At 45.0% G+C, this 15905-nt stretch overlaps 1 protein-coding gene across 2 annotated transcripts; it reads left to right on the plus strand.

The window, feature by feature from the left end:
* Positions 1-7678: 7678 nt before the first annotated feature.
* TAC1 (tachykinin precursor 1) lies at positions 7679-14466 on the plus strand. 2 transcript variants are annotated; one of them, XM_051612374.1, is made up of 6 exons: positions 7679-7766; positions 8584-8721; positions 8833-8929; positions 9530-9553; positions 11250-11303; positions 13822-14466. In XM_051612374.1, exons 2-6 carry the CDS (start codon positions 8599-8601, stop codon positions 13869-13871), a joined length of 348 nt encoding a protein of 115 aa, XP_051468334.1. In that variant the 5' UTR covers positions 7679-7766; positions 8584-8598; the 3' UTR covers positions 13872-14466. The 2 variants fall into 2 exon arrangements, with proteins under 2 accessions (XP_051468334.1, XP_051468335.1); XM_051612375.1 differs by lacking the exon at positions 11250-11303 and having other exon boundaries at positions 7732-7766.
* The last annotated feature ends 1439 nt before the right edge of the window (positions 14467-15905 follow it).

Here is a 15905-nt window from a genome sequence, read left to right on the forward strand (position 1 = left end):
CGTGGCAAGGTTTTAAAATAGCTCAGAAGTCAGCATGGAGTCAGTGAGAAAGGACAACATTGAGACAACAAAACCAAACACATAAAATAGCCTCAATAGCCTCACATGCAATCTGATGAAAAAGTCTCAGGTTTCCATAACATCCACCAGCAACCCTGTCACCTTCTTCCTTAGGACACACACTTTTGAATTCTAGCACAAATAGCCCTTCTTTGGTTAGGCAGCAAAATTTCTGAGGACTTCAAAGACTTCTGGAGATGTGAACTTCTGTTGAAGATTTGTGAGGAAGGAAAGAGAGACATTGAGATGTGTAAGTGCAAATAACCAAGAAGATAGTGTTGTTACGGATTTGTAAAACTGTTTAAAGTAACTACTAAAAAGTAGTACCTGTAGTACTATTAGAATTCATTTAAATTTTGCTGAAACAATACCCTTTTATCCTGCTGATTTCTGGATCTATTTTTAAAATGTGCTGTTACTCAGAAAAATATTAATATTCAATGAAGATATAGCCATATAAATTATCTAGTTTCTAAAACAGAGTAAAAATAGGATGATTCACCAGTGTTTGATCCCAAGTTAAGAATCTATTCCAATTAAGTGCAGGTTGTAGCAGCTATGAGCAGCATGAATCCCTTACTGCTGTTGGCAATGAACACCAGGAAGCTATGAGGGATCAGCAGGGCTCAGTGCAAAGTAAGCCTCATCCTCCCTGAAGGAGAAGGTCTGGAAGTACAGGAGGGAGGCAAGGCTACCCAGCCTTGTGCCCAGGAACTGAGAGCTGCTGTTGCACAAGGAAAAACAAACAAACAAACAAAACCAACAAAAATCCAACCCCACAAACAGACAAACAAACAAACAAAAAAAAGAGGGACAGGCATGCGTCCATCACTTTCCCAGGTATCCAAGAAGTGCTGTTGTGTATTCCTACGGCAGGGAACTGGGGTCATTCTTCCTCCCGGGCACTCACTCTAGCATGACCATCCTTAACCTCTGCCACCTGTGACAGGAGCCAGTCAGTGACCAGTGCAATGAGAACAGGTTCTGATGGCAGGATGAGATAGACACTCGGGTGTTGAAAACAGGCCAAGGGCCTGGCTTTGATGTTTGATCTGAAAAACTTAATGGGGCCAGTCTTTGAGGGGTCTCTGACAAAAGATTGTCCTTCCTACAGAAAAGCTTTTCAGAAGGTGTGCTAGGGCTAGAATAAATATCAGCTTTTTGCTTTTGCCTGTTGATGAAATAAGTTTAAACCCTCCCTTTATCCTCACAGGTCACTGTGAGGTAGCTTTCAAATAAGCCTGGACAACTAAAGGCTTAGAGAGAGAGCTCCAGACTCAGAAGGTTCCGTTCGAATCAAATCAACTGATTTATAAATATATTTGTAATCTAATAAGTATTCAGGAGACAAACAGGGTCTCTGTTTGCATCAGAACAAAGTGATGTCAGCAGTTTTCTTCCCAAAGTGATGAACTTGGTTAATGTGAAGCATCTGCTCCTTGGCTGCTCTGAGTCCTTTGCATTGCAAAGATAGTTCACATTGCTGTTTTCTGGCCAAGCTCAGACCAGTGATGTTCACAATCTACCTCAGCTTCTGGAAATACTTTGTGCCACATTTTGTGGTTCCCCCTGGGCATTCTGTTGGTGATGGCACATGTGGAAAAAACTGGGTTCGTGGTTAAAAGAGACAATGTCTCTGTAAAGTAAATACCATTCTGTACTTGCTATTAAAATATCTTGCTAAAATGTCATTCACTGTTGGCTTTTTGAAGAAAAATGAGCAAATTTTGTATCTTCTGTATCTTGTGAAAAGTGTTTGGACAGTTATGGTCTCCAATTAGCTGCAATTCCAGATCTTCTCACTTTTGTTTTGAAGGAATACAGATTTTAAAATGCCACAGAGACTGTGGCAGATGCTCAGCCTCTGCAATCACAGGAGCAGGCACCTCTGGGCTGTCAGACAGCTACTCTCCCTCCTTCTCCTTGCCAGCTTCCCCCCACAGCTTTTGCAAACACAGAGGTGGTTCTTCAAGGCTTTGTTTCTTTCGCTCTGAGACCTGCAAATGGTTAAGAGGAAATGCTTTTTCACCTCCAAGGACATGCTCCCTTGAGTAGCTTGAGGAGCTTGACAGGACTGCATTTATTCCTCTTGCAGCTGATTGCCTGTAGAGCTACTAGGTTGGGAGAATAGCCTTGATTGCAGTATTTACATTAAATGTTTACATTCAGTACTTCAGTACTTCAACATTTCTTTTAATTTCATTTGGTCTGACATCCCACCTGTATGCCCAACTTAGTCTGGACAAAAATGGGCCTCAAATCAGGGTAAAAGAAACTCACTTCAGGCAAGGTGCAAGTGATACTAGTGGCTTGGTGGGATGGAGAACAAAGATGGAAGTGTGAGGGATGACCAGGGGTCAGAAGAGTCAGGAAACCCATTAACTTTTATTTTCAGAATGAGAACTGAAGGCCAACATTGTGTTTCTAGCCCTTACCAGATGACTGAATAAGTGCTAGATCAGCCTTGCTTCTGCCTGTAGCTGCCTAAAAAGGGCATTCCTGTAACACGCAGATCTCACTGCTCCCCTTCTTGCCTCCCTGTGAGCAGAATAATAATTGAACCTATAGTATCTGGTTCCACAAGTAGAAGAGTAATCTCTCACTCTTTATGGATGGAGGGGAGGAGAAAGAAGGAGAGATATGCATAATTATCACACATGCTTCACATGCATTAATATGTACAAGCATATGTTTTGAAAATTTAAAACTTCATTAAAGCAAAAATTAGATGACAAACGTATAATGTAGAACTTAAAATACAGGTGAAAGAGTAATACACTAACCTTGCCATACTTAATTAGAAAATCAGGATGCTGTTGTAAGTTCTGCAATTTTTCCAATGTCACTTGGATGCTTTATCAATAAATAATCCTAGAGTGTCAAAAACAATCCCTGTGTTACAAAGACTCCTCATCCATGATTGAAATCCTTCAGTTTCCCCTGGAGACACATACCTATGAAAAATTTAAGAGGTCATAATTCATAGTCTCTATTTCTGATGTTTATAAAGTTGTATCTGTGGATAAGAACATTTCTAGTGTTCTTGTCATGATAGAAATAAGACCTGAGGCCTGGTACATCTACAGACAGGATCACTGCGCTAAAGTAGACTGCATCTCATACCTAATTTTTTAAAGTCACATAAAATACGTGTTCTGGAGCTGTTATTTGTAGATCCCTGGTAAAGGGATAAAAAGGAATCTAAATATATATGAGAATTAGGCTCTAGGTTTAAGCATATAGCATATAAATATATCATAAGGCCTTTGAAGAACAATTCCAGATGCATTTATTTCATGTCAAGTGTTCTGAAATTATGTGTACTTGAACAATTCAGATTTGCAAAAAATCTTACACGGTCACACATAATTTGCTACTTTTCCATAGCACATTAAATGTTTGTTAATGGCATAAGAATTACTGGATAATTGCGTGGCAGCCAATGTGTCACATCATTAAACTATTGGAGGTTTTACTGGAAACAAACACATCATCACAAAATTCGAATAAACATTTCACAAGGATTGTTGTGGTTTGGGCCTAACAGAACAACAAAGCACCAGCCACGTGGCCACTCACTCAACTCCCCCTCTACACACACACACCTCCTGGGATGGGGACGACAGAGGCCAACTAGAAGCTTGTGGGTCAAGACAAGGACAAGGAGGGTTCTTCACCAATGACAGTCTCTGCAAAACAGACTCAACTTGGGGAAAATTAATCATTTCATTTAACACAAATCCTGCATACAGGACACAGACAACACACAGAGCAGTCCTTACGTATGTTACACCCACCCCTCCCTTCTTCCCAGGCCCAAATTACTTTGTTCCCGGTTTCTCGCCCTCCTTCCTCCCCAGCGGCACAGGGGGACAGGGGATGGGGTTTAGAGTCAGTTCACAGGCTGGTGGTCCTTACAGTCCTCCCCTGTTTCCCACGGGGTCCCTCCCATAGAAGAGAGTCTTCCATGAAGCTCTCCTTCATGAGTCCTTCCCACAAGGTCAGGAGCAATCTACTCCAGTGTGGGCTTCCCACAGAATCATGGGCTGCTTGGGGAACAGTCACCTCCCCTGGCACGGGGTCCTCCATGGAGGCAGTTCCAAGTCCATGGGCTGCAGGTCCATGTTCACCCTTCCTAGTGCCTTCAGGGAATGTTTCACCATGTTCTTCCATGAATGCAGGGGGACAGCCTGCCATCTCACTGTGGGCTGCAGGGGAACTTTGACTCAGGCACCTTCTTCCCCCTCCTTCCTCACCAGCCTTGGGATCTTCACCAGGTACTGCTTTCACCTCTCCAGCTCAGCTCTTTCTCCCATGCTTGCTCTCTGCTCAAGCCTTGCATCAGTTCTTTCATATGTTAATCACTGAGGCACATCTGTTTGAAGCACCCAGTATTCCCTACCTGAGCTGGGAGACCTTTTAGTAGCTTCTTACAGGAGCCACTCCTGGGGCCCCACCCCAGCGACTGAAACCATGCCCGAACCAAGCCAGCAAAAGGATCATCACACAGGATGAATCCTATTAAACCCATTGAAAAAGTAATTCTCTGAGGTATGTTTCATAGGCAATTGCTTCCCAAATAGTTTTCCATTACTGTTGAGATTCTAACCACAACAAGCACTTTCAATCCAGTTCCTCAGCTTAATTAGGGAAATGTCTGGATAAGAACTCCAAAAATGCTTTTCTCTGTCACTTTCACAGGAAAAATAGAGCACTAGTTGGGTTACCTTGGGTCTACTGATTCATGACCAGACATATTCACACTAATTGATAGAAATCACATGGCCTAACTGTAAGAAGAGGGCAGAACCTGTGCCCTGAGCAAGAACAGAGCAGGAATATTCAACACTGACACCCTGTACCTGCACACTCTCTCACATACTTATTCACAAGGTAGTTTGTAGACATAACGCCATGTGCTTGTCTGAGGTAGAGGAAGTTTTTGCCAAAGCTGAGGTTTGGGGTTTTTTTTGTGCACAAAGAACATTTTACCACGTTCTAGTGCATCCCTAGGGCAGGGGCTCTACAGCATAAAGGCAGGAGAATCCGCTGCTCCCAGGTCAAGATGTTACTCTTGCTCCCTTATTTGAGCCTTCTACCTCCTCTCCACATGAAAAAGTGAGCTCAGAAAGTCTTCCTAGGAATCAGTTTTGCTTATTATCCATGGAATCTGGTCAGTTCCTTAAATGTTCATAATATCATGTCTGGGTATTGCAGGTCAAAAAAGATTAAGCAGTCATTTTATTTTAGAAACTGAGAAAGAGAAAAGTGAGCTTGACCTATGTCACGATCCGGTATTCGGATACGTGGCACTTTTTTATTAAAGGTGATCCCAAATGGTGAAATTAAGACGCAAACGAGGTCAGATGTCACACGCACAACAAACTTTTATTAGAGTAACACAGCAAATTCCCTAGAGCGGATAGGACAGGGAGGAAAACAGAGACAGAAAAGAAAGGAGAAAGCAGAAATACAGAGGACAGCAAGCGAGAGCATAGTTACCACCACGGTCCAGCGATGTCGTCGGTGGGGAAGTGGTTCCTGGTGGGGAAGTGCTTCAAATGCACCCATAGTGTCTCAGATTTTTTATACAGTTCTTGCCCACTGCACCCCCACTTTTCTCCCTGAGTAAGGGAGAAAATCCTGCTATCTTCTCTGTGCTCCTCCGAGATAGCAGGGGGGTAGGTATGGCTCCAGGGCTATGTCCTGCAGATAGTCTTTGTTTGGCTAAGTGTTAAGACCAGCCATTTCAAAGAGGAGGTTGAGACAACTGGCACCACAGGATTAGTTTATTGCAGTGGAGTTTCAGTCCTAGGAAGTGGCTTGAGACCAGCACTCTTTGTCTTGTCCTGCTAAGTTGGTGGTTTTCATGAGATATCATATCAAGGCCTGGTTATCACTGTCCCAGCACCAGCTGTAGATCTCCTTTTTTTTCTCCAAGCTCAGCATGTCCCACATTAAACTCCCCAGTTCTCAGGTACACATTGCAGGAGGGGAAGCAAAACAGTTGAGTGGGTTGCTGAGACATCTCTTTAGTCCATCAACAAATGTTGTTCAACTCTCAGATGCCACAAGACAGACAACAGATATCCTGAGTGCCAAAGTCCATCACTTATCTCTTGGATTGTTCGAGACAAGCACTGTACATTCTGAATGCCACAACCTATTAGTCATTTTTTCACTCCCACCCAAACTATTAGGTAAGTCTGAAATAAAGTCCTTGAATTCATTAAAATTTCTGAAGAATAGAAAGAACCACTTTTTAACTTCCCATTTCTTGCTCTCTCAAAAAAGAAAATCCCTGTAATTTCATAGGTCAAGATATGATTACATCCATTTTCATGAAATGCTGAATTACAGCACAAATAGGACTTTTCAGTTCAAATTTATTGTGGACTGTTGGATAATAGAAATTGACTTCACAGGAAGCTGGGAGTTCTCAGGATTTTTGTAAAACATGAACTTCAGCAACACGCAAAGGATCAGCAAGCCTGGTTTGATAGATCTGACCTTTTGCTCTGTTGTCATTACAGTAAATAGGAAAAGTATAAGGAAAAAACACAAGAAACAAATTTTCCTTCAAGGGTCCTCAGAGCTCACACATCAAAGGGAATGCTGCAAAGCCGTAGCATGAAAATCTGATGGATTGGGTTCCTAGAGTTGCTGAACAATGTCATTTCTGCCAGCTTGTTGATAGGCAGAATGAGGAGCATTCACACTGCCCATGCTCAAGGTCTCAACAGAGGTGCCTACAGCAGATGCTTGGGCTGCATGAAGTCCCTCACCAGGCTCCTTCAAACCACCCTTTTTCTCAGGGAACCACACTCTCAAGCAGCCTGTGTTGACTTCAGAGACCCTCAGATCACTGGGTCACAATCCTTCTTATTTATGTACAAAATCTTATAGCCAAAGCATAGACATCTTCAGGAGCTGGGAAGATTATGCCTAGCTGTGCTTTGTGGAATACTCTGGGTCCTGAGAAGCAGTTCTGGTTAACTAAGAGACCTGTTATTAATCATGCCAGCACACACATAGCACGGGGGTGCCTGGCTCCCCAAACCCTGCACCCACCGGGCGAGGCCTTCCTCGGCTTCCTGCATCCCCCCGCTTCTGGCCCCTCCACGCTCCCCCGGCGAGCCGGGGCTGCCCCAGCTCAGGGTAGAGCTGGGGACGGCAGGAGCTCCCCAGGCAGTCCTGGGGAGGGAGGAGGTGTCCCCGCTGCCGTCCCCGCCGGTGCTCGCTCCCCGCGTCGCCCCTGCCCGCTGCTCGCCCCCCCGGCCGTGCCGCTCGCTCCGGAAAGCAGCTCGGCCTCGGGTGCGGGGAGAGGGAGAGAAGCGAAAAGCGGCATCTCCACCTTTACATCCTCTCCCTACACCCGCACCCGTCGCCGCGGCGTGCCTTAGCCCCAGCCGGGGCAGGATGGCCCCGGGCGCCCGGAGCGAAGCGGGGCCGGAGGGTGCGGGGGAGCCGCTCCGCGTTCCCGGCCCCAGGCATCTCTGGAAGCCGCGGGAGCAGGAGCGGGGGGCGGGGGCTGCTCGCCGGGGCGGGGGCTGTTACGGGGCTGGGACGATAAAACCGGGGCGTAATTGCATTTAGGCAAATAAGGCTGCCTCGTCCCTCCCCGTCTCCAGGTATATAAAACGGGAGCGGTGCCGCGGACGGCTGATGCGCACGGAGAGCAGCGCCCGCCCTCCCCGCTGCAGACGGTGCGTGTGCATCCAGGAGCGTGTCCGTCCGTCCGTCTGTACTTACATGCGTGAGGATGCGCTTGCCTACATGTTTGTGAGCGTATGTGCGTGTGTACTTCTATGTGTTCGGCTCTGTGTGTGTGCGGGGGCGATGTGTCTGTATGTGTGTGCCTCTACGGGGGTGCCTGTACGTGCTTGTGTGTCCGCACCTGTGCCTCTGAATGGACGAGGATGTTTCTGTGCCTATCCCGATGTGTGTGTCTGGATGTGCCAAGGGATGTGTGTCTACCTCTAGGCACGTTTGTCCCTGTGCCTGTGGACGACTGTATCTCTACCTAGGTGTGTGTGTCTAAGGTGTGTAGCTGCTCGTCTAAGTTTATAACTAGATGTTTATGTACGCAGATCTTTGTGTGAGGGGGGTGTATCTGCTTGGGTGTGCATGTGTGGAAAGGTGTGAATGTCTAGATACATCTACGTGTGATGGTGCGTTTGTGTGTAACTCCTTACGTATGCGTGTGGAGGGGTACCTCTGGGTAGGTGTGTCTGTCTGTGCAGTGGTGTGTACATCCAGCCGCATACGAATCTGTGCGGGGCATGTATATATCCAGAGGTGTAAGCAGCAGTCGGTGAGGGGGTTGTGAGTGTGTAACTAGGTCTGTCTGTGTCTGTATGTACAAGGGGATGTGCTTCCAGGTGTGCACCGGGGCGTGTGGGGGGATGTGTTGCGCAGGGCTGTGTGCCTGTGTGCCTGTGTGCACATTCCGGTTGCGGTGCCCACGGCCGCTCCCCCCGCCGGGGCTCCCGGTGCCGGTGCTTCATCCTCTGCCCCCCGCAGGACGTCGAGGCGGCGATGAGACTCCCGCTGGCTTTCGCCGTGCTTCTCCTGGCCTCGGCGCAGGCGCTGGCCGAGGAGCTGGGTGCCACCGACGACCTCAGCTACTGGTCCGACTGGTCCGACGGTGACCAGGTGAAGGTGAGCCTCGGGAGTGAGGGGGGAAAGGGGCGGAGAGTGTCTGGCGCTGCCCCTCGGGGGCTCCGCGACCGCGGAGGGTCCGCGCTGAGCGCCGGCTCTGTCGCCCCGTAGGAGGAGCTGCCGCTGCCCCTGGAGCACTTCCTGCAGAGGATGGCCCGGAGACCCCGGCCCCAGCAGTTCTTCGGCCTCATGGGCAAGCGGGATGCCGGTGAGCAGGGCGGGGGGCTCAGTCCATCGCACGCCTCTCTGCATGCCTCCTCTCCTAGTGCCGCTCCAAACTTTGACAGCAGTCGTCACGCGGTTTTAATGCGTCCAAACCTTTCTCAAAAGTTGCAATGGGTTTTTCTTTTTTTCAACTTTAATATCAGAGAAGCTCACCTTTTGGAAAAGAGTGGGCTTCATATGAAAAGTGCTAAGTGCACACCAGTTAGAGCACTGGAAGACCATTAAGGAGAATCATAATCGTTCACGGGTCAGCATATGTGTCAGTTAATCGTCCAGGTGTGGAAGTCGGCTGTGTATATACTTATTGCCATGTTTGCTTCATGTTTACTGATCCAAGAATTGATCTAGGAAACTGGAGCTAAACAGATCTAGGTTGTGTGGCTTTAGCTAAATGAAGTTTTTGTAGTCTCTTTAGAGTGAAATGCAGTTGTAAATGACCACCTTAACTTTCCATAAGGGGAATACGTATAAGGTAGTTGCTGTATTGGATTCTTCAAAGCGTTGCAGAAGCATAATATCTGTCAATCCTTTTTCAACACCTCTTTTTCCTTTTTTTCCCTCTTTTCTTTCCTCTTCCAATCAGGATATGGCCAGATCTCTCACAAAAGTAAGTTTTAAAAATTCAAATATTTTAAGTAATTATTAAAAGATTAAAATATGGAATACTATATTTGAGGGGACTAGTTAGAAAGTGACTGGGTTCAGCTAAGAACTGTTGGTGAAGAAATGTTCAGTTAAAGGATTGAACCCTCCCCTGCCCCGGAGTGCAGCCATGAGCCAGGACCTCATCTGAGCTGCCACGAGCTTTGGGATTTCAGTCCACATTAATATGTGAATGTTGCAGCTCTCTCTTATTTCCCGTGGGGGGAATTCTGTAAGCCTTTCTCATAGGCAAAGTCGGCTTACTGCCAGACCCGGCGAGGAGCGATTAAGATGGCAGAAGCTGGAAATAAGAACAGTGAATTCCCAAATCACCGAGAATGATTCCACAAGAGAACCCATGTCAACACACGTGAGATACCGTATCTGTGCTCTCAGCATTGCCTGGGTGGGAATCAGACCCCTGCTCACAGCAAGGGCTGGTTGATGCTGTGCTGGCAAATAAATGAGCTTAGCTTGCCGCGTTCATAAGCACACCTTGCTCTGCTGCTGTGTAACACCAAGTGGGAGACAGTACCAGCAGTGTGGTACGTTGTTTTGCACAGTGATAGTTTTATTCTCTGAATTTTATCTGAAGATGCTTAGACAGGAGCTGGGAGACGTTTGATAAGTAAAAATTACCTTCTGCTCTGTGAGACCTCTTCTTTTCACAGAGGTCAGTAACTGTCCCGGTGTTCTGTTAGCCACAAGATTTTATCACTAGGGAGATGTGTTGGAAGACCAATTAAAGAATCCAGTACAAAGCTTGTACCAAAGAATTTGCTGACTAAAGTAAAAAGTTATAGCTTTATGAAATTGCTTCAGCCTGAAGTAATACCTTGTGACATCTGCACATCGTTCATGTTGCTTTGTAAATTAATTAGCCAAGCAAAATTCTTTCCAAAGAGAAATTTCCAAGTTTGCTTCATCTTAGTCATCTTAGAGAAAGAATGGCTTCTTTTCATTCCTTATCTGAAACTGTAGCCACCACTATATCTGATACGTGCTGTAGGCCAAAAGTTAGAGTAATTTATCCTCTACACATTCAGTGCCTTGAGGAGTACTAATGGGCTAGGAAGGTAATATCTGAACTCATAAATATTAAAAAAATAGAGCCCGACTGTCTAGCTCAAACGTGTCCAGACATAGAGTCCCATTGGCTTCCCTTTCAGTAAGGGCTCTGCCTGACCCGTGAGGAAGAATTTTCCTCCATGTTAGAGAAAAAACACCAATGGGCAGAAGAGATGCATCACACAGATGCAGGCCAAAACCCTGCTTTCTTGTGCATTTGCTCAAATAAATAGGAATTGTACTGGGAGAGGAATAAGAATTAGTTATTGGCAATTGGTTTTCCATTATACTTAAAAAGACCACAAAAAGTCTATCTGAATTAATGAGAAGATGCCCACTAACTGACCTGTGTCTTGGGTCTAACCTATTAGTCTGATGAGTCAGGCTGATGTTCATTCTCCATTGCCTGAGAGTGGTGTGAACAACTAGTTTGTGAAATGAAGAGTTTTGGAGCCTGTGTCTTCCTTTCTTACAAGAACATTTTATCTTAAAAGCCTGTGTCAGTTGTCTTATGTGTGGGGGGAGAAGACAAGCCGTTCTCCACACCTGCCTATTTAAAATGTATTAAAACACCCCCAAATATATTTTTTCAGGGCATAAAACAGACTCCTTTGTTGGACTTATGGGCAAAAGATCTTTAAATTCTGGTATGTATGCAATGACATCTGGTACTTGGTAATATACAGCCTGTTCATTCTGTTGCTTCTTTGTTCTCTCCCAGCGGATGGAAGAAGCAGTTTTATGTAGTGTAGACCCAGAGTTCTCAGACAAAGGGTCGGGATTTTCTTTGTTAGCCAACATATTCAGGACCCACTTGAGTGAAGTGCTTGCTAACCTGCAGGCAAGGCTAGATAGAAGTCCCTAGGGCACTTTTCCTTCCTGCCCTGTCCTCACTAGCAGCATATTCTGCCAGTCCCCAAAGTCCTAATACAAGAAAAAACTAAATTTTCCTGACACATCAAGAAAAATTCAGAGGCTGAAAATGTAAAGCTCAATTAAACTTGTCATCCAGATGTCCTCAGGTAAAAGGATATCCTCATTGCCTCTGGAGATCATTACTCCTCAAACTTGGAGCAGAAGGTGGAAGAGCAGAGATCTGCCATTAACACCACCTCATTCTGCAAGTCAAGTTGCTAAACATTCCCAGCCTCTTCCAGCTTTTCATTCTATCTAAAAATATAAACAAATAAAAAATCACCAAAACCAAACCACCAACAATAATTCTAGGCTTTGGATTAATACTGTGAATTTGTGTTACTTTTCCCATAGCATCCATATAGGGCAGAATCTTCCTCCCTCATGTGCACAACCCCTGTGGTTAACTGCAGACTGCCAGTAGCTCTAGGTGTCCTGTGCTATAGGGCTGTACTGAGGAAACCCCTCACTGTGAACTACAAAGTGTCAGTTACTTCCCCAGAATAGGAATTAAAAAATAAAAAATTCAATACGTATTTCATGTCTCTGAAATAGTTCTTACTGTTTTGTTAAATGGAGGATAAAAAAATTACTAGCTGACACCTTTGTATTATGTGGATACATGCTGTGATCTATATTCTGCAATTATGGTTGTCAGTAACTTTTATTTTCAATTAAACCCTGTTCAGACTAGTAATATTGCTCCCTGCATCATTTTGCAAATTGCTATGTATCATGAATAATTTTGTATAATTTTATCTGTGGTGGCAATAGCTATTAAATGCATTATACTTGTAAATAGATCTGCTACAAAAAAAAGTGAATAGCCTGGAAGTAATAAAGTGGGTTTGGTTTCCAGTAGGATTGCATTTACATTATTATGAGCATGTAAAAATACAGTAAATGTTTTAAAAAGGCAAACATTTTATTACCCTAATTTCAAAATTGCTGGTATAGTCAAGATAGTGTTATGTGGTATTTGTTACAAAGGAAAATAATGAAGTTTTACCCTGTTGGGCTATGTAATACTAGCCTGACAGATAAAACTAGATTTCACTGCTTTTCTTTCCATTTCTCAAATCAGAAAATGGTCAGAAGTTGCTTCTGCTCCTCTGGAGGAGAAGATAGATCCTAAGGACTGTGTAATTAAAGCAGATTTAGGAGTTTGAGTTTGGATTGTCCTTGTCCCTGCTGAAAGGTATTTAACTGGGCAGGACATTTTCTTGGTGCCGCGTTTTGGGAGCACAGGGCTGGTTTAAAGCCTCCTGTGACAAAGCTGAGCACCAGGATGCTGGTGTCTCAATCCCTGGATTGGTGCAGTGGGGTCTGATGCTGACTCTTCCAAACTGTGAGATCTGTGGGATGAATGCTCCAGGCAGAAGCTATAAAAGTCACACATCCAGTAAAAATACTGTAATACTTCATGTTGAGAAAGCAACCTCAACTTACTTTGCATTTAGCCTGGTGAAAACTGAAGTCTTGATGAATTTAAAACTATCACTGATCCAAAATGCAAGCTCCCTGCAGGATGCAGTGCTGAGTCCCCCCAGACTAGCTGTGCACGGCATAGGACACTCAGGTATGCGTGTGCTCCATGACAGCAATCCTCCCTTTGGGGTGGAAGCAAAGATGACTCTACTCACCTCATGGTCAGGCTCTGCCCAAAAAGGGCTCTCTGTGTTTCCCTCTCATTTTAAAAGAGCAAGGAGGAAAGATCTACTACTACTAAATGATAAATATTTGGTTTTATTTAGCAGACTACTGTAGGCTGTGTTTGATCCACAGTGTAGTCTAGGTTTTGCTTAGCTCATGCTGCAGGTTTTTCGTAAAAGGTATCAGTGTGCAGGGCCTGGGGACAGGGAAGGCTGAAACCTGCAGAGTCAGCAGAGAAAGTGGATGTCAATGCAGAAAGCCTCTACCCACAAATCGATCTGAGTGCTCAGATCCCATCAGTTAGATGGATTACTGGAACATAAAAAGGCTTTGTGTTAATGGTGCTTCAAGCTGTTGATAGATGAGAGGTAGAAAGCACTGCTCAGACCTTCAGCCTCCTGGAGGATAGTGTCGTCTGAGGGCCAAAACCAAATCCAAACAGCTTAAGGCTCTGTCAGGATCCCTCATCTTGGGTCCAAATGCTCTGAAAGGGTCTGGCAGTGACCCAGCAGGCTGCAGGTCCCCAATGTTTCCTTCTGCTTGCTGGGGTTTGCACAAGGCTGCACCACATGCTTCATTCTGCTTTGTTTTTTGCAGGATCCTCTGAAAGGAGCGTAGCACAGAATTACGAGCGGAGGCGTAAATGAGACATCCGCGTGCATTATTTATTGAACTTCATTTGTTCCAATGGCCAATGCAGTGTAAGATAAACTAACCACTGTATGGAATATTTATTTATTTAATAATAACCAATGGGGTTTCGGTTGGTTTGGGTTTTTTTGAGTTGTACGTTCAATAAAATGTTTATTTTTCATATTGTGGCAGCGATACATGTTGTGTAGGTGTATTGTGGTTCGGAAAGGACCAGCAACCCTGTTGACATTTCACAACAAAGCACATTGTTTGATATGACCCGTAAAGTTATATTCACTAAACAAAGAGAATATTCTTTTGTTCGTTGAAAGCGAGTCTATCAGCTTCACAGCCAGTGCAGAACAGACCTGATGTACAGTCTAGTGCCTCAATTTGTTTTCATGGTTTATAATGTACTGTAATTTCCGTATCAAAAAATATATTTGTATCATTGCAGCATGTTTTATGTTTTGTGACTATGTATCTATATATTTTAAAAAGGGTGGGTGGGTAAGGTTTGAATGTGAATCTGAGGTCTTCATTTCATAGTCTGGAATTTTCTGATAGTAACATTTTAAATAAAAAATACTCTGGGGATTTTGCAAAATATTTTCTTGGGTGATGACGATGGTGTTATTTCTCAAGTCAGTCCAGAACGAGACTTGGATCCAAGCAACAGTGTTCTGAGACTGGAAAGAAATGTCAAATTGCTGTTTTCCTTTTGCAAGAAGGCTGTGAGTGTCCTAGTGCAGGTTTGGTAAATGCTTTGGAGGATTCAATACTAGAGGCAGGCATTCCCAGGGAATTGCTCTGGCTCATACAAGGTGCCATCCATCTTAAACCCTGGAAGCTTGGGCTTCCAACAGACCCCACATCCAACTAAGCAGGAGCCAGCTCTAGTGAGGTGGGGAGCTGCATGGTGGGAAAACTGAGACAGATTCAGAACAGACACCACACATATGTGAGACACGGGTTTTATCAGCATTCTGCCAACTGTCTGTCTGGTCGGGACTAATTTTCAGGCTAATGAACTTCTGCATCAGCTCCCACTGAGCTCAATGAGGGAGGAAGACAATTGATAGGCTAACAGCATGGCAAAAGGAGTGCATGTTGAATAATGTTCAGCAAAGGGTAAAAAGGAAAGAAAAAGGTTTAAAACGCTGTTCCCTGAGACTGTAGGCTCATGATGCTCCCAGAGCTCCCAGCCCATGCATGCTGGATTGTGAGACACTGAGAGGAAGAAAAAGCTCCACTGCTCGCTCCCTGCAGCCTGCGCATCTCACCAGTCTCCCTGCAGAAGCAGTCCTTGCAGATGTATTTGCATCCAGAGAAAGGCACACATGACAGAGTGGGTTTTAAGTGCTTGGAGGACAGCACCGATATTAGTTAACAGCACCTAGTAAAGGGCTGGGACTGAATTTTCTGGCAAAACCATAGAATCGTAGAACAGTTTACATTGCAAGGTATCTTTAAAGATCATCTAGTCCAGCCCCCTGCCATGGACAGAAGCATTTTTCACTAGATCAAAATGCTCAGAAACTCATCCAACCTGGCCTTGAATACTTCTAGGGACAGGGCATCCACAACTTCTCTGGGGAACCTGTGTCAGATCTTACCACCCTCGTTTTAAAAAAATCTACCTTCTTTCAGTTCAAAACCATTGCCCCTCATCCTGTTTCTACAGGCCTTTGTGAAAAATATATCTCCATCTTTCTTTTAAGCTCCCTTCATATATTGAAAGGCCTCAACAGGGTCTCTCTAGAGCTTTTCCTTCTGCAGGCTGCCCAACCCCAGCTCCCTCAGCATGTCTTCATAGGAGGGGTGCTCCAGCCCTCTGATCATCTTGTGGCCCTCCTCTGGACTTGCTCCAACAGCACCATGTCCTTCTTATGTTGGGGACTCCAGAGCTGGACACAGTACTCTAGGTGGGATTTCCCTCAAATTGCTGGTCACTCGTCTTTTGATACAGCCCAGGATACAGCTGGCTCTCTGGGCTCTGAGTGCACACTGCTGGCTCAAGTCCTTTTCCACAGGGCTGCTCTCAGTGC

This window comes from Apus apus, chromosome 2 (assembly GCF_020740795.1).
Source record: "Apus apus isolate bApuApu2 chromosome 2, bApuApu2.pri.cur, whole genome shotgun sequence".
Lineage (NCBI taxonomy): Eukaryota > Metazoa > Chordata > Aves > Apodiformes > Apodidae > Apus > Apus apus.

Excerpts from the sequence above, each read along its gene's own strand:
- TAC1 (XM_051612374.1), top strand. The coding sequence starts at position 8,599 with ATGAGACTCCCGCTGGCTTTCGCCGTGCTTCTCCTGGCCTCGGCGCAG. Across the intron at positions 8,930-9,529 it reads CATGGGCAAGCGGGATGCCG|GATATGGCCAGATCTCTCAC; the intron begins GTGAGCAGGGCG and ends TCTTCCAATCAG. Across the intron at positions 11,304-13,821 it reads CAAAAGATCTTTAAATTCTG|GATCCTCTGAAAGGAGCGTA; the intron begins GTATGTATGCAA and ends TGTTTTTTGCAG.